The sequence below is a fragment of the Dipodomys merriami genome, unplaced genomic scaffold (genome assembly GCF_024711535.1).
Source record: "Dipodomys merriami isolate MVZ:Mamm:240054 unplaced genomic scaffold, mDipMer1.0.p SCAF_15, whole genome shotgun sequence".
In the NCBI taxonomy this organism is placed as follows: domain Eukaryota; kingdom Metazoa; phylum Chordata; class Mammalia; order Rodentia; family Heteromyidae; genus Dipodomys; species Dipodomys merriami.
Genome location: NW_027202826.1, coordinates 20447693 through 20469851, shown reverse-complemented (window position 1 = coordinate 20469851; position 22159 = coordinate 20447693). Strand labels below are relative to the sequence as shown.

The window sequence follows — 22159 nt, the reverse complement described above, 5'->3', positions numbered from 1 at the left end:
ACTTAAAGAGAAACTTCTCTGAAGAAGAAAGAAGGATGGCCAATAGACACATGAAGAAATGTTCAACATCCCTGGCCATAAAAGAAATGCAAATCAAAACAACATTGAGATATCACCTCACCCCAGTTAGAATGGCAAAAATCAAGAACTCTAACAACAACAGATGCTGGAAGGGATGTGGACAGAAAGGAACCTTACTTCATTGTTGGTGGGAATGTAAACTTGTTCAACCACTTTGGAAAGCAGTATGAAGGTTCCTCAAAAGACTTCACATAGAACTCCCCTATGACCCAGCAATCCCACTTTTGGGCATTTACCCAAATGTTTACAAACAAGACCACACTAAAGCTACCAGCACAACAATGTTTATTGCAGCATTATTTACCATAGCTAAGATATGGAACCAACCCAGATGCCCCTCAGTAGATGAATGGATCAAGAAAATGTGGTATATATACACAATGGAGTTCTATGCCTCCATCAGAAAGAATGACATTTCCCCATTTGTTAGGAAATGGAAAAACTTGGAAAAAATTATATTAAGTGAAGTAAGCCAGGCCCAAAGAAACATAGGTCCCATGGTTTCCCTTATTTGCAATATCTAGTATATGTATGAGTCAAGCGGAAAAGGTCAGATAATGTGATGTCAGGAAAATGAACCCTTAGATATGTATTTTAATGTTTTTTTTCTTTCATGCATGTGTTTCTAATGCATTTATAAGATTATCTCTCTGTTGCTTTGTATGTCCTTCCCCCACAGTATAACCCCTGCTTTCACTATATTTGATGTCAGTATAACTTGAGGAGGAGATGGGGAAAAACCAGTTGTTTAAGGATACAGGTGGACCTGTTGCAACAATGAGAAGTACAAGTTGTCATGTCCAAAACGAGCTTTACAAAGTCTTTGGGGGGGGGGGAAGGGGGGAAGGAGAAGGATTGGGATTGTGGGGGAGGGGGGAGGCTGGGAAGGGACGTGAAAGGTAAACAAAAGGAGGAGGCTGCAATGCTTGGTAAGAAATGTACGCATTATCCTGCCCATGTAATTGTAACCCCTCTGTACAGTATGTTCACAAATAAAATAAAATTAAATTTAATTTAATTTAAAAAAAAAGAGGGACTACAAATCACCTAGACCCTTTTGGAAAGAAGTTTAGGTCATTATACCAGACATATGACCCTGACCAGCTGAGGTACTTGCTGAAGGCAAGTGGAATACAGAGAAGGCAGGGGAAGACGCTAGAGTAACAAACATAAACCAGCTACACAATCTACAAAGAAAGGAAGATTGGAATAGCCTTGAATGTAGATGGGTATATCTAAAATGTTTCTTCTTCTCTTTCTGATTACCTCATCATATAGTATGAGATTGAGCTCTTATTATAGAATTTAAGTACAGTCATATTGTCATTTTGGTCAACAATAGACTAGATCAAGAATGGTCCTCTTACTTAATGACATCATAATCATATGTAATGCCATTAAGGAAAACAATAAATATAATAATTTATTATATAAATGAGCCTACTGCATGGCCAATTATATATAGTACACACAATGAACAGTATATAACATAATGCATAGTAATCTTAATATATAATCTTAATAAATATCCATGTTACTAAGCCAACTTTTTTTGTACTGCAGTTATTGTTATCTTAGATTACATGAATTCCACTTTCAGTGTTTTTATAGCAGTATTGAAGCAGGCAAAAAGAACATAAAGCTGATAAATATGAACTGCTTTACTGTAATCTGAAGTTTCTCCACTACATACACCACAAGCTACATTTAATACTGGATCATTCAAATATGTCACAGAAACTAGAAGCTATATTTCAGTAAACTATTTGATAGATTGAAAATTAAGTAGAATTCAAGTTGGATAAAGTACAATTTTTCTTAAATTATTTTTGCCCACAGACAAACCAGACATTCTCTATCAGTAATAAGATTCTAATGAGAAATAAATTACATTTTTATTGTGTACTAGAAGATTTATTCTCTACAAATTATAAAGAAAATTACACATATTACACTTATTTTCTGCCTGGAATGACATCTTAACATAGTCAAATTTAAAAAAAAAAAACACCCTCATCTTTTCAAAATAACTTCCAGACTTATACCTTCATTGGTTGTATCATTTCTGGTGTTGTTTACAAATTTTCAATGAGTCACCACAGGTAGTAAAGAATTTGCCTATCCAAAGCTTGGAACTGGTGGCTCGCACTGGTAACCCTAGATACTCAGGAGGCTGAGAGCTGAGGACTATAGTTCAAGGTCAGCCCAGGCAGAAAAGTCCATGAGACTCTTATCTTTAATTAACCAGCATTAAGCCAGATATGAACCTGTGTGTCAAGTGGTAGAGCACTAACTTTGCCTACTCTGCCACTTGAGTCATGCCTCTAGCCTGGCATTTTGCTGATTAATTGGAGATGGAGTCTCTTGAACTTTTCTGCCCAGGGCTGGCTTCAAACTCTAATCCTTCATATCACAGCCTCTTGAGTAACTAGGAACATAGGCCTGAGCCATCAGAGTCTGGCTTAGTTTCAACTTTGCATACCTTTTATGCTCAGTCCTTCCAGTTCACAAATCTCAGCTGATAAAAGGATATTTTTAATGTTTGGGTGAAAATAATAGAGACAGAGCTTAAGATGATGAACTAATAAGATCCACACACCCTACCATCTCCTGGGAAGGGAACAGGAACAGCTGGAAAGCAGCTGTCAATTGCAGGTGATGGCAAGAAGACACTGATATTTCAGTAGCGTACAGAGAGGAGCATATTTTTTAAAGGAAGGCAGATGTCACTGGCAAGCATAATAGAGTGAAAATCCACTCCAGTGACCCAAGTGTCCAGATGTACCAGATCACATTCAACTGCAGAGACCGAAGAAAAAGAAAGAACAAACAAACGCCACAGAAAACGTGCATTGTGGTTCCAGTTGGGAACAGACAGCAATCTTTGAACAACGTGCAATGTTTCAAAGAGCAGATTGGGGAAAGCAAATGTTTCGTTTAGTGGTCTGGGCAGAAACAGCTTGACCAGAGCTGAAAGAACAGAAGAGAAACAAATGCAACTAGTACTGGGTTCAGTACTGAGCAAGTTTACAATCTAAGTTTTCTGGAGTCTGCAGGCCACATAAGCACTGGGAAATTCTCTCTTCTTCCCAGCGAGGTGCATTGCCAGGAACACATTGTAATAATTAGGATATGTCTAGGATAGTCCTAGCAGATGAGCAGAATAGCTCAATAGCTATGTGCATATGAATATGACCATATAAGATGATGTTAAGCAAAATGAACTCCAAGATATGGAAACAACAAGTTTTTCTTTGTTGATGTTGTTTTTAATGTAGTATGTGAAGTTATTTCTTTTTTCTGGCATTTTTTCTATTTTCCCCTATGGTTTATCCCTTGTTGTCACTGTATTTGATTTTGGTACCCTGTGTATTATATATACGTTTATATGAACTAGAGATGGGAAGGGGAACAACAAAATGGTGAGATAAAGGACAAAGGGCGAACCAATGCAACAGTGATACTCACAAGACAATATGTTAGAAATGAACCTTACAACCTACTGGGTGGGGGGTTGGAGAGGGGGGGAAAGTGGGAGGAAAGGGAGGGAGAGGTAACAATGTTCTACAAGAAATGTATCACTACCTTACATAGGTAACTGTAACCCCTCTGTACATCACCTTGACAATAAAATTAAATTTTTAAAAAAGAGCCAATGTAGGTATAGAAGAATAGCTGAAGTCAGAAGTGGCTGGAGTCATGAAGGGGAGTGGAAGTCACCGTGCCTCTGGGCAGAGTCCAGAGAGGTGACAAAGTGGAGGACAGAGTCCACCAGAGTGCTTGGCTGCTGTCAGGGGACCCCACACCCTGCCTACAAAACATTCCCTCTGGTTTCCAGGTAGACACAATGAAAACAGAATAAGCACTGGGGCACTAGTGGCCCAGGCCTATAATCCTAGCTACCTAGGAGGCTGAGGTCTGAAGATCAGTGTTAAAGCCATAGGCATAAAAGTCCCTTGAGACTCTTATCTCCAATTAATTACCAAAAAGCCAGAAGTAGAGCTGTGACTCAAAGTGGTGAGCACTAGCTAGCCTTGAGCAATACAACTCAGGGGTACCACCCAGGCACTGAGTTAAAGCCCCACAAACAGGAGGAGGGGGAGGAGGGGGAGGAGGAGGAGGAGGAGGGGGAGGGGGAGGGGGAGGGGGAGGGAGGGGGAGGAGGAGGAGGAGGAGGCAGCAAAACTAGTGAGCTGATGGCCTTCAGCAAGTAAAGAAACCCTGTAGGCACTGCCCCAGATATTACATTACAGCCACAAGACTAGCATCCTAGAGGATAGGAAGCCTAAGATCTTATTATTACTTTTTTTTATTTTTTATTTTTCTTCCTGTTTTCCCAGGAAACTTAAGCAATAATCAACAAAGAAGATTCCTTCAACTTTAAAAGTTTCTGCACAGCAAATGAAGGAATCAACTGAGTAAAGAGACTACAGAACAAAGAAATCATTTCCAAAAACTATTTCCAGTTTACCCAACAGAGGATGCATAGCTAGAAAATATAAAGAACTTTTTCTGTCGGTCATGGGGCTTAAACTCTTGGCCTGGTCTGTCCCTGCGTTCTTCAGCTCAAGGAGGGCACTCTACCGCTTGAGCCCCAACACCACTTCTGGTTTTTTAGTGGTTTATTGGAGATAAGAGTCTCATGGACCTTCCAGCCCAGGCTGGCTTTGAACCATGATGCTCAGATCTCAGCCTCCTTAGTAGCTAGGATTACAGGTATGAGCCACTGGCACCGGACAGAACTCAAGATTTTAAACAAAAGAGCAAATAATCCAATCAATAAATGGGCATTTGAATTGAACCAATAATTTTCTTTTTTTTTCTTTCTTTTCTTTCATTTTTTTTTTGGGGGGGGGGGGGGAGGTCAGTCATGAGGCCAGAACTCCTGGCCTGGGTGCTGTCTCCCAGCTCTTCAGCTCAAGGCTAGCGCTCTATCACTTGAGCCATAAACTTTTTCTGCTTATATGGTGCTGAGGAATCAAACCCAGGGCCTTATGCATACAAGGCAAGCACTCTACCACTGAGCCACCTTCCCAGCCCCCTGAACAAATAATTTTCAAATGAAGTATTACAGCTGGCCAATAAATACATGAAAACATAATCAACATCCTTAGCCACCAGGGAAATACAAATCAAAATGATATTGATATACCATTTCAGCCTAGTCAGAAGAGTTATCAGAAAGAAATTAAAAGCAGATCTGAGAGACTCTTATTCTAATTAAACAACAAAAAGCCATGTCTTGAGGCACGGCTTAAGCAGAAGAGTTCCAACCATGAGTGAGGAAGCAAACAAGAACACAAGGCCTTGTGTTCAAGCCCCAGTACTAGCACAAAAATAACAAAGAAATAAAGAAATAAAAATGCTGATGAGAGTGGAGGATTTGAGGGCATGTAATTTAATCCAACCACTCTGAAAATTAGTATGGAGATTCCTCAAAAGACAAAAATATAAATTTCTATATAATCCAGCCATGCCCCACTTTGGGACATTTACTTCAGAGAATCAAATTCCATTTCTTACTTTATTATAGAGATATCTGAATACTCCTGTTTATCTCTGTAGTATTCACAATAGCCAAATGTCCCTCACTGGATGAGTGAATCAAGAATGGCATATACACACAATGGAATTTTATTCAACAATAAGCAGAATGAAATTATCAATGTAAACATTGTAAATATAAATTAGTAAAGAGCATCCAGTAGCACACAAAGGGAGTTTTCATTCTAGATATGCAAAAATTATTCCACATCAAAAACTAAAATCTAAACCAGGCACCAGTGGCTCCTGCCTATAATCCTAGCTACTAAGGAGGCTGAGGTCTGAGATCGCAGTTCAAAGCCAGCCAGGGCAGGAAAGTCCGTGAGACTCTTATCTCCAATAAACCACTCAGAAAATTGGAAGTGGCACTGTGGCTCAGTGGTAGAGCTCTAGCCTTGAGCTGAAGAACGCAGGGACAGTGTCCAGGCCCAGAGTTCAAGCCCCACGATGACAAATATGTGTGTGTGTGTGTGTGTAAAATAAAATCTATTAGTTGCTCAAAGGAAAGAAAAGTCATACATTTATGTCCACAGGTTCAGAAAAGACATTTCGTAAAATACAGCAGAAACTCTGGATTTTAAAACAAGAGAGTGGTTCTTAAAACAAGATTTCATAATAGTGTAAGTCTTTATAATATGATCTTATTTGTAATGGTGAAACATTAGGTAATGTTTTGCATAACAAAAGTTGGACCATTTTCTTGCTATTATCACTTCTACTTAACATTTCAGGGAGTTAGATAATTAGATATGCACCCACAAAACATCTACCAACAATAATTAGAAGAATGGATTGGAGGCAGGACAGAAAATTCAATAGGCCTGAAGGGGACTTAGAAGGCTGTTGGAATAACTCAGGTATAATGCTGAAAGTGCCTGAACTAATGCAGTAATAACATAGGAATGAGAAGCAAAAGCTTTAAATTTTTATAGGAGATAACTCAATAAAACTTCATTACATAAAAAATAAAAGGGATGAGTCCCAGCTTTCTGCTTTGACCTGTTTGGCACACCATGAGACTGTTCACTAAAATACAGAACATGAGATAGTATTTGAATGAGAAAATGACTTCAGCTTCTAAAAATGTACCTTAGGTAAGGTGCTGGTGGCTCATGTCTGTAATCCTAGCTACCCAGGAAGCCGAGATCTGATTATTCCAGTTCAAAGTCAGCCAGAGCAAAAAAAATAAATAAATAAAATAAAATCCCTGAGGCTCTGAGTTCAAGCCCAAGTATTGACACAGAAAAAAAAAAGTGTTTAGGGCTGGAAGGTGGCTGGCTCAGTGGTAGAGTGCTTGCCTTGCATGCATGGGACCTGGGTTCAATTCCTCAGCACCACATAAGCAGAAAAAGCCAGAAGTGTTGCTGTGGTTCAAGTGATAGAGAGCTAGCCTAGAGCTGAAGAGTTAAGGGGCAGCACCCAGGCCCAGAGTTCAAGCCCCACGACTGACCAAAAAAAAAAAAAAGTGTTTAAGGAGAAATAGTAAAAATCAAAGATGGATTATCTACTACATAGATGGATAGATGGGTTCAGGACAGATTCTAACACAGAAATCTAAATTGCTTTATTACTTTTTCATTTAATATTCACAATTTTACAAAGTGTTCATAAATGAGAAGACATTAGATGAATCACATAACAAAATAAAAATCATAATTTGTAAGATTGTCTAAGCCTGCCTTTCAGGTAAGACCTACTAAGTAAACTCATGGAGGTTAGGTGCCTAATTATACAAACATGTACATATAAAGGAGGAGGAAAAGGAAAAGGAGGAGGAAGAAGAACTTAAAAATAACTTAGGTTCAAGTACTGATCTACCAGTAACAATAGTACCACAATGGTACACATGTACATAAAACATTTGTTAAGTACTCTTGCTTATATAATTTCATTTCTCATTAACAACAATTACAAATATTACCATTTCTATCTTATAGCTTCATAGCATTATTTGTAAGTCACAACTACAAATTCTAGAGCCACTTGCCAGCATTCATTTTTGTTTTTTGGGGTTTTTTTGCGGGGGGGGGGGGGCGGTAGGTCCGGTCGTGGGGCCTGAACTCTGGGCCTGGGCCCTGTCCCTCAGCTCTTCAGCTCAAGGCTAGTGCTCTACCACTTGAGCCACAGCACCACTTCCGGCTTTTTTCTTTTTGCTTATGTGGTGCTGAGGAATTGAACCTAGGGCCTCGGGCATGCAAGGCAAGCGCTCTACCACTGAGCCATCTTCCCAGCCCCCCAGCATTCATTTTTGACACCCATTTTACTAAAATATCTTTTCACAGCAAATGTGGCATAACCCCCATTAAAATTACTATGAGGAATCCAAAAGAGTTTCTAGCATCTAATAAACTAGCTCAAGATGTGTAAGCTATATTGGCTGTTGACTTCTTCCAGCTACTTCATTGTGAGAAACACTTAATCAGGATGTAGTGGGATTTCACTTGAGCAACCTTGAAGTCCTGATTAAGAAATCAAGGGTTTGGGGACCCAGGTGGTACTTCTCCTACTCCTATTGAAGATCACTATTCTGCAAGTCTTAGCAGAAAACTGCAAAACCCAGCAGCAGCTGCATAGAGTCACACAAGAAAAGAACTTACTATAAGACCCATTGTGCCAGTCTGGTCCAAGTATTGTTATAAAAGGGAAAATAATGACATCATTAAAGAGCCTCACACAGAAGACATAAACAGGTGACAAATTGACAGCACTTTGAGGGGGGGAGGGAGGCAATGAACTGTATTCTGAAAGTCAGATCCTGCCTTTAAAACAACTGTGCTTCAGATAAATTACGGTCACATTCTCTTTTGTTTTGCTGTTTTCTCTTTTGTTTGGGGGTGGGAGTTGTTGTTTGTTTATTTTTGGTTGGTACCAGGGCTACAACTCAGGGCTGGCTTTTACAATTAGAGCTGGCACTCTACTACTTGAGCCAGGCCTCCAGTTCTGGCTTTTTTTTCCTGGTTAATTGGAGATGAGAATCTCCCAGACTTTTTGCCCAGACTGGCTTCCAGCTGTAATCTTCAAGTCTCAGTGCCCAGCTTTGTTTCATTGATTTTCCTTTTGAAGTTTTGTTTGTTTCTGTGGGGGTTGCCCTTCTGGCAATACCTTCATGCACAAAACGAATGAAATATGTTAGACTACTATTTTAGCTCTTTCGAACTAGTTTGTAATGTGACCATGATTTTTTTTTTTTTTTTTTTTTTTTTTTTGTCGGTCGTGGGGCTTGAACTCTGGGCCTGAGCACTGTCCCTCAGCTCTTCAGCTCAAGGCGAGCGCTCTACCACTTGAGCTACAGCGCCACTTCCGGTTTTCTGGTGGTTTATTGGAGATAGGAGTCTCACGGTCTCTCCTGCCCGGGCTGGCTTTGAACCGCGATCCTCAGATCTCAGCCTCCTGAGTAGCTAGGATTACAGGCGTGAGCCACCAGCGCCCGGCTTGACCATGATTTTTTTAAATAAAGTTCTGCAGGAAATTCATTTTGGAATAAATAGTAAGGGAAATGCTGGATATAGTCAAATGGAGTCCAACTGCAGATTTAAAATATATTGAGGGTGAACAGGAGAGAGAAAAATATGATGGTTTGAAATTCTTAAACACAAACATCACAGAAATGACAAAACCCCTTAAAATAGCTCTAGAAAGACTAAAGCCCAGAATGTGCTGAAATTGATGGGGGGGGGGTGGGTTGGGGGGGAGTTGGAGAGAACTAAAAAAGAGACAAGTGGGAAGGTTTTAATTTAATTTCAGGGAAGTGATAAATAAGGAATATCCATTTCCTTACTACAAACAGATAATAGAATATTAATAGATCATAAAAGAAAGGCAGAATGTTCCATTAAACAAACTTCATTTCATTTTCTCCAAGAAATAGAGGTTTTTTTAAAATATGTTACCCCTAAAATTTTCATAGGCTACTCAAATAACAATGGTGAATTTCAGACAACTCCAAAGAACTAGGAAAACTACTCTCCAAAGAGAACAAATACCAGACAGTCTATTTCACTAGTTTAAGTATACAAACCCAAAAAGAAAAGCACTCATTTTCTTTAATTGTCAGCCTTTAGTATATATCCAGGACACGTGGAAGATGTCAAAAGCTATGTACATATAACCATATAACCTGATGCTAAGTGAAATGAACTCCAAGATAGGGACACAGAGATTTTATCTTTCTTGTTGTCCTTTTTAATGTACTTATAATGTACTATGTGATTATTTTTATTTCTTTGTATGTTCTTCCATGGTACAACCCCTGTTGTGACTGTATTTGATCTGGTGTCCTGCATCTTATATATGCATTTTTCTAATTTGGGGAGGGGAAGGGAAATAACAAAATGCTGAAATAAGGATACAGGATGACCCAATGTAACAATGAGATATACAAGACACTATGTTGAGAACAAACTTTACAACTTTGAGGCGGAGGGAGGAGTAGTTGGGGAGGAAAGGGATAGCAGGGGAAAAATAAAGGAGAGGGTAACAATGCTCGATAGGAAATGGACTCATTATCTGGCTCATGTAACTGTAACTCCTCTGTATAGCATCTTTACAATAAAAATATATATTAAGAACAAAAATGGCAGTTTTTTAAGCATTACTAATTTAATACTATTAAATATCTAGTCACTATTCAAATATCTCCCATTGTTTCAGTCATGTATTCTTGAGAGTTTTATTTTCCCATCAAGAATCAAGCTAGGCCCACAAATTGTTTTTAGATAAAAAGGTTCTATAGTTTCTTAATGTACACATTCCTTCTCCTCTTTTTCTCAACTTATAATGTTTGTGTGGGGGATGGTTGGGGGGCTGGAGGTCGTACAAATTTAAACTCTAGTTTAAACATAGTCTACCTATGTTAGGCTTCCATTGTAGCTAGGAAAATAGGTGATAGCTATTTACTGAGAGGGATGCTTTTTTACAAATTTTTCAGCTCTGGCTGGCCTAGAATCATGATCTTCCCAGTTTCAGCAGCCTAAGCAAGTAGCTAGGGTTACAGACATAAGCCCTCAACTTTCTTTTTTCTTTTCTTTTCTTTTTTTTTTTTTTTTTTTTGCTGGCTTTTTCTGAGTAGTTTATTGGAGATAAGAGTCTCACAGACTTTCCTGCCCACACTGGCTTTGAACTGCAATCCTCAGATCTCAACCTTCTAAGTAGCTAGGATTACAAGTATGAGCCACAGGCACACAGCTTTCTTTTTTTTTTTAATTGATGAAACAGAATTGTTATTCCTATGCATATTTCCATACAGTCTGGAGTTGAGCAATATTTGTTAGAATATTTGTTCTTTCTTCTGTATTTCCTATTAGGGAATAGTTAGAAACAGAAGCATGATCAGATTCAGGCAGATATTTTGGCAATAACATTTTACAGTTTACTGAGTGCTTTTACCAGGCAATACATAAAATCTGATTGTTTTCTGATCACAGTACATTACATGCATTATGGTAATATGACAATAAAATATCTTTGTATAATTACTATATGGTAATAAAAGAAGTTTAACTTTCACACAACAACAACCACACATCTAGTAACTAGCCAAATTCAGTTTTCTTTGGTTGGTCATAGAAAAGGGTATTCTCAAGCATCTGAGTACATCCTAATCTGCTTATAAGAAATGGTAATTGTAATTTTCCCCAATGATTTATTATGAACATTTTCAAAAGAACTTCTGTAAAGTCAAATGAACTATTCCATGGAAGATTTAATTTGCATATCTCCTGCTACAAGTAACACCCATATGTTTTAGACAAATGTGCAAAAATTAATTAACTAATTAATTAATTAAATACTATTAAGATACAGACCTTCTCCATCACATGAGAAAGGTTCATGATGAAAACCATTGGTAATGGTCAGAAAACGTTTCATGATGTTTTTCACCATCATGAGGTTTCCTCTCACACCAATGAAAGGACACACCCCCATCCTGATAGCCAACCATTCCTCAGGAGAAGAGCATACAGTGAGAGAAGAGTGAGTGCAGAGGCAGAATGGCTGGCATTGAGGAGGCTGGACTGAAGTATGACATTAGGCCCTCTTACCTGACCATCTTCATTTCCCAGTAAAGAGAGAATATAAGACCTGAACTTGAGGGGGCATGACCAAGGTATGGACCATCAAGAAGGGAAAGGATGTTCACCAAGAACAAGAACCCTTGTTGTCACTGTATTTGCTTTTGATACCCTAGTATTGTATATACATTTACTGCAATTAGGGAAGGGAAGGTGAACAACAGAATGGTGAGACAAAGGCCAAGCAGGGAACCAAAGCAATAGCAATATACACAATGGAAATGATCTGTACACTTAGGGGTGGAGGTGGGAGGGAAGGAAAGTAGGAGAAAAATGAGGGAAGGGGTAACAAGTTTGACAAGAAATGTACTTATTACCTTACCCATGTATCTGCAACTCCTCTGCACATCACCTTGACAATAAAAAATAAATAAAAATGTTAAAATGCCCCTGTGAAGCTTTTGTTATCTAGGTCTAGAAGTGACACCTTTACTAAGAGTCAGGATAGCCGTGTCAATTTGGGGGTTTTTTGTCTAGAAAGAGAATCGATTTCATTGGATTCCTTTCTGCTTGAGCTTTCCCCTGTAACACACACCACTCTCCTCACTCCCTCACATAGTAATATTGAACTGTATACTCACCCGTACACTCATCCCTCCTAAATTTAAGCAAGTTTCTTTTGGTATTGTTTCATTATTTGAACTGCCTATATATGTGTTTGTAATATATAGTACAATGTTTGAAACACACTCTATGGAATTGTTAAATCAAGCTAATGAGCACATGTATTATCTCATATGCATTTTAATTCTTTTTTTTTTACTTTTTAAATTGTTAATGTAATGGTGATATACAGAGGGGTTACAGTAACATAAATCCAGTAAAGAGTACATCTCTTTTTGGACAATATCACCCTTTCCCTCGCTCTCTCTCCCAGTTTTTCCCTCCCATCCCCACTCACAAGTTGTATAGTTCATTTTCAACATAGTGTCCAGTCAATACCCTTTGTCCCTCCATTTCTTTGCTCCCCTTACCCTCCCAAAGACAGATGAATGAACAAGCAAGACAAAAGGAAAAGAAAACAACAACAGTATAAAAGAAAAGAGAAAGCCTCTTGTGTCCATTTCTTGGAGTTTATTTTAATATTTATTTCATATAATCAGATGCACATGAGGATTGTGCCTTTGTGATCCTCTCCTAAGAATATCCTCCTTTGGTCTCACTCTGTTAGCTCACATGCATTTTTGTGGTTAAAAACAAGTCTATTTTTTTGTTTGTTGGTTTTCCAATGAGGACTCGTAGACTTATGGGATCTGGAAAGGATCTTACAAGTACATTCAATTCCCTCACTTTGTGGATGGAAAAAAAATAATTCATGGAGATAAATAATTTTCAAGTATGGCATTACTTGTAAATGGTGGAGTTGGACTGACCAGGCTGGAATTTTCATAGTGCCACACAAGTTCTCTGTAACCATGAGTAAAAGGAAAGAAAATGGAAGTAGGAAACTTGAAGGGATGGGCAGGGTTGGAAGAGATGGGGAGAATGACAAAAGGAATGACACTGATCAAGATGCATTGTACTCATAAGTTAACATGTTCAATTGAAACCCCTTTGTACATCTACATAAGAGTATCTGGGGAAGGAAAGTGATATCATGTCTGTAATTATTACAAATAAAGATCTCTAAGCTGGGCTGGGAAGGTGGCTCAGTGGTAGAGCGCTTGCCTTGCATGCATGAGACCCTGGGTTCGATTCCTCAGCACCACATAAGCAGCAAAAGCCGGAAGTGGTACTATGGCTCAAGTGGTAGAGTGCTAGCCTTGAGCTGAAGAGCTGAGGGATAGTGCCCAGGCCCAGAGTTCAGGCCCCACTACCAGACCCCCCCCAAAAAAATAAAAAACAAAGAAAGAAATTAAACATTATAAGTCATGTGCCAGTGGCTCACACATGTAATCCTAGATATTCAGGAGACTGAGATCTGTGGATCGAGGTTCAAAGCCAACCCTTGGGCAAGAGAGTCCATTAGACTTTTATGTCCAATTAACCACCAAAAAACTAGAAGTAGAGCTGTGGCTCAAAGTGGTAGAATACTAGACTTGAGCAAAAGAGCTCAAAAATAATGCCCAGTCCCTGAGTTCAAGCCCCATGACCGACGGAAAAAAAAAGAAGAAGAAATTAAGCATTATACCTATTAGAAAAAAAAAGCAATTCCTATTAAAGGGGATGGCATGATATAAATACATACCATAGTTAATTTTATGCACAATACATACAGTGACCACAGTTAAGTAATTTGAATTGGTGAATGCTTTTAATACAAGAAGTTTCTACAAATCCTGACATTTGCACCACATTCGAACACTATTCAGTTACTGCTTCAAAATTTGTACTTCAAATAATATCCAGTTATGCTAAGCTTTTTGGAAGAATTACAGCACCCTCTGCAGTTTAAATATAATAATACAGTTTAAAGGTTGGAGGGGGTGGGGGAACAAAACATCAATTAGCATGCCTCAGAAATTCACTTTCCCTTCTTGAATGGAATTAAAATACCTACACAAGTAAGTCACTTTATAGGCTCACACTCAGAATACTAGCTACTCAGAAGGCTGAGATCAGAACATCATGGGGTTTGAGGCCAGGTCAGACTGAAAATTTCATGAGTCTCTTATCTCCAATTAACCAGCAAAGAGCAGGAACTGAGGTGTGGCTCAGGTGGTAGAGTGTTAGCCAAATGATAGTTTGAGGCCCTGAGTTCAAGTCCTAATGCCACTACAAAATAATTATAGTTACTAAAAAACTGAGTAATTGCAGTCATATTTCAGTTAGGGAATATGGACAATTCTTGCTGCTTCTTTCAAAATTAGGAAAATTCTTGCTGCTTCCTTAGAAATCAAGCAACAAACATGGTTTTAAAAAAAAAAAGCAGTCCTTAAAAGGACATTAGTACTTTCTGCTACACATATTTAGGGCAAAGAAAAAGCTAAGTACTATTTTGTTGAAATATTAGAATCACTTTCCCTCTTCTGCTAACGAAATTCTCATATGATTAAACAAGTTTTTCCAGTCTTCAGTGATTCTTTCCCCCATGTCAGCCTGTAAGGAACTCAGGCAATAGAAACAAATTAAAAGGTCAAGAAGTGGAAGGGGTTGGGGGGAGAAGGACGGCACTAAGGCCAGAATCTCGAAGGGATGCAACAGGGTTTTAGGTTTCTGGACTTGGCAGTGAATTTCTAAATCCTCTGAGGTTTTTGTTAGCTTGTTTGTTTGTTTGGGAGAACATTGGTAGGACTTTCTTTTGTGGGTTTTTTTTTTTTTCTGCTAGTGTGTCTTGTTTTGTTGTTGAGGTTAATTCTCCATTGATCAAGACACATTGCATTCATAATCTGACTTGAGGCATTGAAACCTCTTTGTACGACTACTTAAAAAAAATAGACACACTTCACAGACACACCCACACACATATTTGTATATTCTCCTTTGTTCGTGAAAAGCAAACCTCTGTCCACGTAGTTTCTGCTACAGAATGCCAGTTCTTCAAGGATAAGCTGGCGAGAAAGTTAGTGTTTGGGAATGGCTTTCCGCTTTGCAGGGGCACATCTGGCAACCAACTCCGGAGATCTCCTCTGAGCTCCGTTCCTGCACTCTGGAACTCAGACCTTTTAAATCCCTCCACGCCTCTTCCCCACCCTCTCCCACCTCCACCCCACCCCCGCTCGGGTGCAGTGGTCTCGTCTCTGGTCTCCCTCCTCCCCTCCAGGTGCGGTTAAGTGAACTGTCCCGTGACGTCACGAGCCCACGGTCCAATCAAAAGCGGCGCAGGGGAAATTTTAAACTTAGAGGCGGGGGTTGGAGTCGCTGCGGGACGCCGGGCCTTCAACTCCGGGCCTTCACCCTTTTCCCGGGTCGCTGTCCGGGGACGCCCGGCCTTCACCCTTTTCCCGGGTCGCTGTCGGGGGACGCCCGGCCTTCACCCTTTTCCCGGGTCGCTGTCGGGGGACCCGGCCTTGCCCCTCCCGGGTCCCCGGGCCTTCACCCTTCACCCGGGGTGCTGCCGGGGGGGACGCCGGGCTTCACCGTCGCGCGGGCGCCATGGCTGAGGAGACGGCGGTGGCGGTGTGCGTGCGAGTGCGGCCGCTGAGCAGCAGGTGGGTGGACGGACCGCGCGCGGCCTGCGGGGCGGGGGGGGGGGGGGGAGCCCGCGGCTCAGCCCGGGACCGCGGCGGCCTCTCCGCCGGCTGGCTGTGGGTTCGAATCCCGGCTCCCCATCGGGGGAGAGCGGGCCGGACCTCCGTCCGGATGGCCTCCTGTGTCTCACCGCACCCGGCCGGCCTCGTCCCGGGGAGAGAGCCGGGCAGCGGACGGCGCCGGCTCTCGGGTGGCGTGCGTGAGGAACGGCCATTGAACGCGGACTTGGCGTTTCGGACCTGGGGTTGTCCACGTTTGGAGATTTCCTACCGACTCAACAAAGAAGCACCTTTCTCTCGTTTGTGAAAAGAGAGCTGCAGCTGCGTTGTCCTTGACCCTGGCCATCTATCCTGGGAAGGGTGACCAGGAGCTGGAGGCTGGTGTCAGAGAGGTGACCGTTTGGGGTGGCGGAGGCCGGAGTCTGGAAGGTTCTGACCCTTTCCATGAATGAAAGAATCGGTCCGCCCTTTTATCAGAAGACCTTTTAAGATGGTTGATGACTGTCGTTGTTAGGGTGCATGTAGGAATTTAGGAGCAGGTGAGGTTGAAAAGGGAGGTGACGTATCAGTTGTGTTGTGTCATGCTTGGTTTTATCATTACACTAGAAAGGGGCTTGCAACTAACTACTTTGTCTTGGGCTAGCTACCAAAGGGGCAACCTTGATCTTTATTCCTCCCTTCCTCCTTCTGTGCAGGCCTCAGGCCTCTTGTCTTCCCGCAGGCCTCTGGCCACTTCTCTTGCTTCTCTCTTCGGCCCTGTGTCCCTGTCTTCGGTCTTCACCACCACAGGGAGCAACAGAGCCTATACATAAGCTGTGCCCCTGCCCACACTCCAATGGCTAACCACCCATTGGCCCCACTCCAAGCTGCCCACTCCCAGCCACTCCCAGTGGGGCACAGGGCACTGGTTATTACAGAAGGGCATAATCAGAAATGGTGTTTTGAATCTCTTCCTTCAGTTGTGGGCACTGGGGGAGAGTAAGGGGACATAGGGCTTCACAAGGAAACCCATGAGAAGACAAGAGGTCACAGAACCCCCTTTGAGGAGAGTGGAACTCTGAGCCTTCTATTACATTCTCTTACATGTTACCACCATATTTTCTTCCTATGGCATGATTTCGGTGGTCACTTGTACCATACTAAAATGCAATGTTTCTAATTCTTCTAGGGAAGAAGAACTTGGAGAAGCTACTCAAGTTTACTGGAAAACTGGCAATAATGTCATCTATCAGGTTGATGGGAGTAAATCCTTCAATTTTGGTAAGCCTGTCATAGCACCAGAGTTAGCTTATGCGCTTTGTAGTGATCTGTAACCCCAGTATTTGGGAGGCTGAGGCAGGCAACCAAGAGTTAGCTTGCATCCCTTATCTATTCAAGAGAACAGAAGGCAAATAAATTGTATCAAATGTGTCTTAACATTCTGTAAATAGAAATAGAAATTGTTTATAAGTATGGATGGTGAGATAATAATTGATGTTTAGAACACAATTATAGCCATAATACCTTGTTACTAAAACAAATATTTAACTTTTTATTGGTTTAATTGTAATCTAAAGCGCCATGAACCCAAATATGTTGTATAATATCAAATCATTTAAGATCATTCAATTTAGTATACTAAATTCATTTTTTTTTACTTATTACTATATGTTGTGCAGAAGGGTTTTACTTGCATACAATGTACTTCAATTGTTTGTTATTTTTCATCCAAACTCTTTAAAGATAAATGAAGAGATTAGTTCTCATCCTTTGCCTTTTTTGAGCTTATCATCATATGATAACATTAAACTTAAGGTGACATACGCTTTGTGGGCTTGGTACTGAGAGATCCAACTTAGTCCCAGTGTCCTCAAAACCATTGGCCCTGAGATTGAAGACTATCCTAAAGGATTTTGAGGTCCTGAAGGGTAACAAGATTGATTTCTTTATTGATTTAACATGTGCCAGACACTGTTCTAAGTGTTTCCCATATCTTCTTTGAACTCTCTAACAAGGCTGTGCAGTAGGTATGATTGCTTTCTTCATGTTAATGAGGAATCAAAACCAGAGACTGGGGTCACACTGTCATGTAAAAGAATCGGGCTTTAATCCAAGTTATAGCCACCATCTAATTTGCTGTCAAGGCAGCACAGAATAACATATCCACTCAACAACCTTAAGAATGAGTGATTAGGTAGTCACCTTATTGTTAAACTGGAAAATCAATAAATAACATTTGAGTGCCAAGAAGTTGGAGTTACAGTTATTCTCTTGAAAGGACTATTTGCTAATGTGGACCTCATTTTTTTTTTTAAGGTATGACTATGTGTTAGAGATTATAAACCCAATTTTAAGAGATAAGCAAGCATTCAGACTGGTGCCACAGTTCTTTAGCTATATAGGCATGAGAAGATTTGGATTCATTCACCTGCCTGAGATAAATGACATTAGTCTGGATTTGATTTACATACTAACTCTTTACTCTGAAATCATGACCCCTGAATAGCCTTCCACTGGTGCTTGGGTTTCTTATGGACTTCAGCCTACAAGGAAGATGCATGGTTACATGTCAGCAGTATGATCACTGCATTTCTCCTTGTGGATCAGTGCATCTCCTTCCTCATTTACAAACCTGTTTCCTATGAGCATTTTCACAAGGCCACTACTGAAAGAACTGCCTGGTTTTAATGCACTAATGCAAGCAGTTAGATCTGTGCTGACAGATTGATCAGCACAGTCAGTCAATGCTCCACTAAATACAGCCATCAGCTGCCAGACATCTTTTATAACATTGGAATTTTGTTCAGGGCTTTTCTTCCAGATCTCTGCATTTCTTGGCTGAACTTGGAGCTAGACCCTCTGGCTGACTACATTAGAAAACATAAAAGTTTCTCAAGGAATAGTAATAGTTCACAGTTCCTTTGTATTAGTTATGTGTTTGCAATAATTCTGTCAGGATGATAACAGATACCAGTTTTACAGATCGGAAGAAACACACAGTTTATGAAGGGTTAACATCCAGACAGTCAGATTCTAGAGTTCTATAGGCAACCATTGTGTCCACCTGCCTTTGGAAGACATATAGGATGGTTGCCTTGTGGGTTTTTGGTTTTTGGTTTTTTTTGGGTCCGGTCGTGGGGCCTGAACTCTGGGTCTGGGCACTGTCCCTCAGCTCTTCAGCTCAAGGCTAGCGCTCTACCACTTGAGCCACAGCACCACTTCTGGCTTTTTTCTTTTTGCTTATGTGGTGCTGAGGAATCGAACCCAGGGCCTCAGGCATGCAAGGCAAGCGCTCTACCACTGAGCCACCTTCCCAGCCCAGCCTTGTAGGTTTTTGTTGTTGTTTGATGGTTTATTTATTCATTATGATGTTGGGGATCAAACCCGGAGCATTGCATCTGCTAGGCAAGCACTTTGCAGCTGAGCTACATCCCAACCTGACTTGTGGTTTTTATTTGTGAAGAACAACACATTTTACCTTTGGGAAGGATATTTTCAGGAGATAAAAAGTTGAAGAAAATACTGCTTTAACTGTCTTCTCACTCAAGATCCTGACATTTTTACTTCTTTGGGTAACTACTCAACTGAGTAAAAACACAGTTGATTTGTTTGATTGAGCTTCTGTGTTCTTGTCTTTTTAGACCGTGTCTTTCACAGTAAGGAAACCACTAAAAATGTGTATGAAGAAATAGCAGTACCAATCATTGATTCTGCTATCCAGGGCTACAATGGTTTGTATTACCCTCCCTGCTGAAGAAGCATTTTAGTCTTAAGTGTCTTTCTGACAAGTAATAATAGCTTTATTCACTGTAGATTCATTTTTCATCTTTGCATGTGTTTGTTTTTTCAGGTACTATCTTTGCCTATGGGCAGACTGCTTCAGGGAAAACACACACTATGATGGGTTCAGAAGATTGTTTAGGAGTTATACCCAGGGCAGTTCATGACATTTTCCAGAAAATAAAAAAGGTAATAATATGGTTCACAAGTAGACATGGGTAAAAGTCATAATAATGAGAAGTATTGGTGTCTCTTTCTTGTGAAAATGAAAAGAAGTGGGCTGGAGGTGTGACTCAAGTAGTAGAGCACTTGCCTAGCAAGCAACAAGGCCCTGAGTTCAAAAACAGATGAAACAAAATGTATGTATACTTTCTCACCACAGACTTTATAGAACTTAACATTCTTTAAGTCTTTCCCAAGTCCTACAACACAGTAATACTTCTAACAGATAGTAAGTTAAATTAAGTATTAGGAAAAAATTATTTGAATACTTAGCTCCACATCATCTGTTTTAGGTAGAACTGAAAGAAGGGAAGCAGAAGCCCAAACTATGCTTTTTCATTGAAGTAAAGGCATCTATTGTTAGTTTTGAGACTACATAAGTAGTCTCAAAAGACCCTACATAAGTAGGGTGTTCACTTTTTATTATATCTGAACCAATGTTTTTGTATTTTTATGTTTCTTGTTGTCAACATAGATCCATAGGATTTGTTCTGTTTAATAAATAACTTTATTAGCCAGGTATCAGTTGGTCATGTCTATAACCCTAGCTACTTGGGAAATTGAGATTTATACTAGCAAGATTCAAAACCAGTCCAAGCAGAAAAGTCCACAAAACTCTTACCTCCAGTTAACAAAAAGCCAGACTGAAGGCATGGCTCAAGTAGAAGAGTGCTAGACTTGAGGGGAAAAAAGCTGAGTTTTTTTCCCCTAGAGTTTAAGTCCCCTTAATTCAAGCCTAAGTACTGACTAGTCAATTAAACAATCAATAATTGTCTTTCATTCTAATATGAACAGATAAACATTCAAACATTAATTTTTATACCTGAGTGCTTCTGATGTTTTATACTTCTTTTAGTTTCCTGAGAGAGAATTTCTCCTACGAGTATCTTACATGGAAATATACAATGAAACCATTACAGACTTACTCTGCAACACTGAAAAAGTGAAACCTTTGATAATTCGGGAAGACATCAATGTGAGTAATAATTAAGATGACTTTAAAACACTCACTGGATTATTCTAAATACTTTAAAGTGTGTTCTGTTTCTGTGTTTGTCTTCTTTCTGTTTTGGATTTTGTTAAAGTGTTTAGTGATCATTTTTTTAAGCAGCAAATATAGTTTTAAAATACTGGCAGCCATATTTCCGTATAAGTTCCCAAAAGTTGCAAGATGGAAACGTCAAGGTAGAATTTGGTATTCTTGATGTATGCAATAAGCTGAATACTCATAGATTTGTTTGTTGTTCCTCTTGCAAATAATAGGTCTGTTTTTCTAACTTCTTCAGATGAATTCAGCAATTATTTTACCGTTGTCATGGGTTTTTTTGAAAAAGCAAACTGTAACTGTTTCTCTAATCTTTCCCTAATTAAAATGATTTCAGAGAAATGTATATGTTGCTGATCTCACAGAAGAAGTGGTTTACACATCAGAAATGGCTCTGAAATGGATCACAAAGGGAGAAAGTAAGACTATGCTGTTTTTGTTTTTGTGCTAGTAGTGGGGCAAGAACCTAGAGCTTTGCATATTTCCTTAGCTATTTTGCTCAAGACTGTTGCTCTACCACTTGAACTCTACTTCCAGCTTTGCTGGTTAATTGGGGATAAGAGTCTCAGCTTTTTCTGCCAGGGTTGGCTTCAAACCAAGACCCTCATATCTCATCCTCCTGAGTAGCTAGGTTTAAAAGTATGAGCCACTAGCACCTAGCATTGTAGTGTGTCAAACACTTATAAAAAGGAGTTTAAAATTGAATCACATTTTTTATTGTTTTGCTAAACATGCTTTGACTCATACTTGTTCTTAATAGCCTAAAATGAAAATCAGTGTTTTTCTTGGACTGTAACATATATGTCACTGAAATGTGGCTCATATTTACAGAAAACAGACACTATGGAACAACAAAAATGAACCAAAGAAGCAGCCGATCGCACACTATCTTTAGGATGGTAAGTAGTCTCCCTACCTGGGGTCAGTCTTTCCAAATAAATTGCACTCATTGTTGGGGCAGTGGGGAGGGAAGGGATGGTAGTGGAAAAACAAAGGAGGGAGTACCAATGATCAATAGGCAATGTACTCATTACCTTACTCATGTAACTGTAACCCCTCTGTACAGTATCTTTACAACAAAAATATATTTAAAAAAAGATTGCATTCATCTCCTACAAGTTGCTTTTTCTTGACAGATTTTAGAAAGTAGAGAGAAAGGTGAGCCTTCTAACTGTGATGGATCCATCAAAGTTTCTCACTTGGTGAGTGTTAATGTACCATATGGTCCCAAATAAGAATGAACTCAGCTTAGTAACAACTGATAACTAAATATGTGGGGGAAGTATAGGTTGGCAGTTAGCCTGACC

General features: G+C 39.9%; 1 protein-coding gene across 3 annotated transcripts in view; it reads left to right on the top strand.

Annotated features, from left to right (window-relative positions):
- The first annotated feature begins 15731 nt into the window (after positions 1 to 15731).
- The window catches only part of Cenpe (centromere protein E), a 59537-nt gene continuing 53109 nt past the window's right edge, over positions 15732 to 22159 (top strand). For all 3 annotated transcript variants that reach the window (XM_070022379.1, XM_070022378.1, XM_070022377.1), the window contains exons 1-8: positions 15732 to 15787; positions 16995 to 17086; positions 19447 to 19536; positions 19656 to 19774; positions 20664 to 20783; positions 21190 to 21271; positions 21684 to 21751; positions 21989 to 22054. In XM_070022379.1, coding sequence (XP_069878480.1) covers positions 15732 to 15787; positions 16995 to 17086; positions 19447 to 19536; positions 19656 to 19774; positions 20664 to 20783; positions 21190 to 21271; positions 21684 to 21751; positions 21989 to 22054 — 693 coding nt within the window. The remainder of the gene's footprint in view (positions 15788 to 16994; positions 17087 to 19446; positions 19537 to 19655; positions 19775 to 20663; positions 20784 to 21189; positions 21272 to 21683; positions 21752 to 21988; positions 22055 to 22159) is intronic.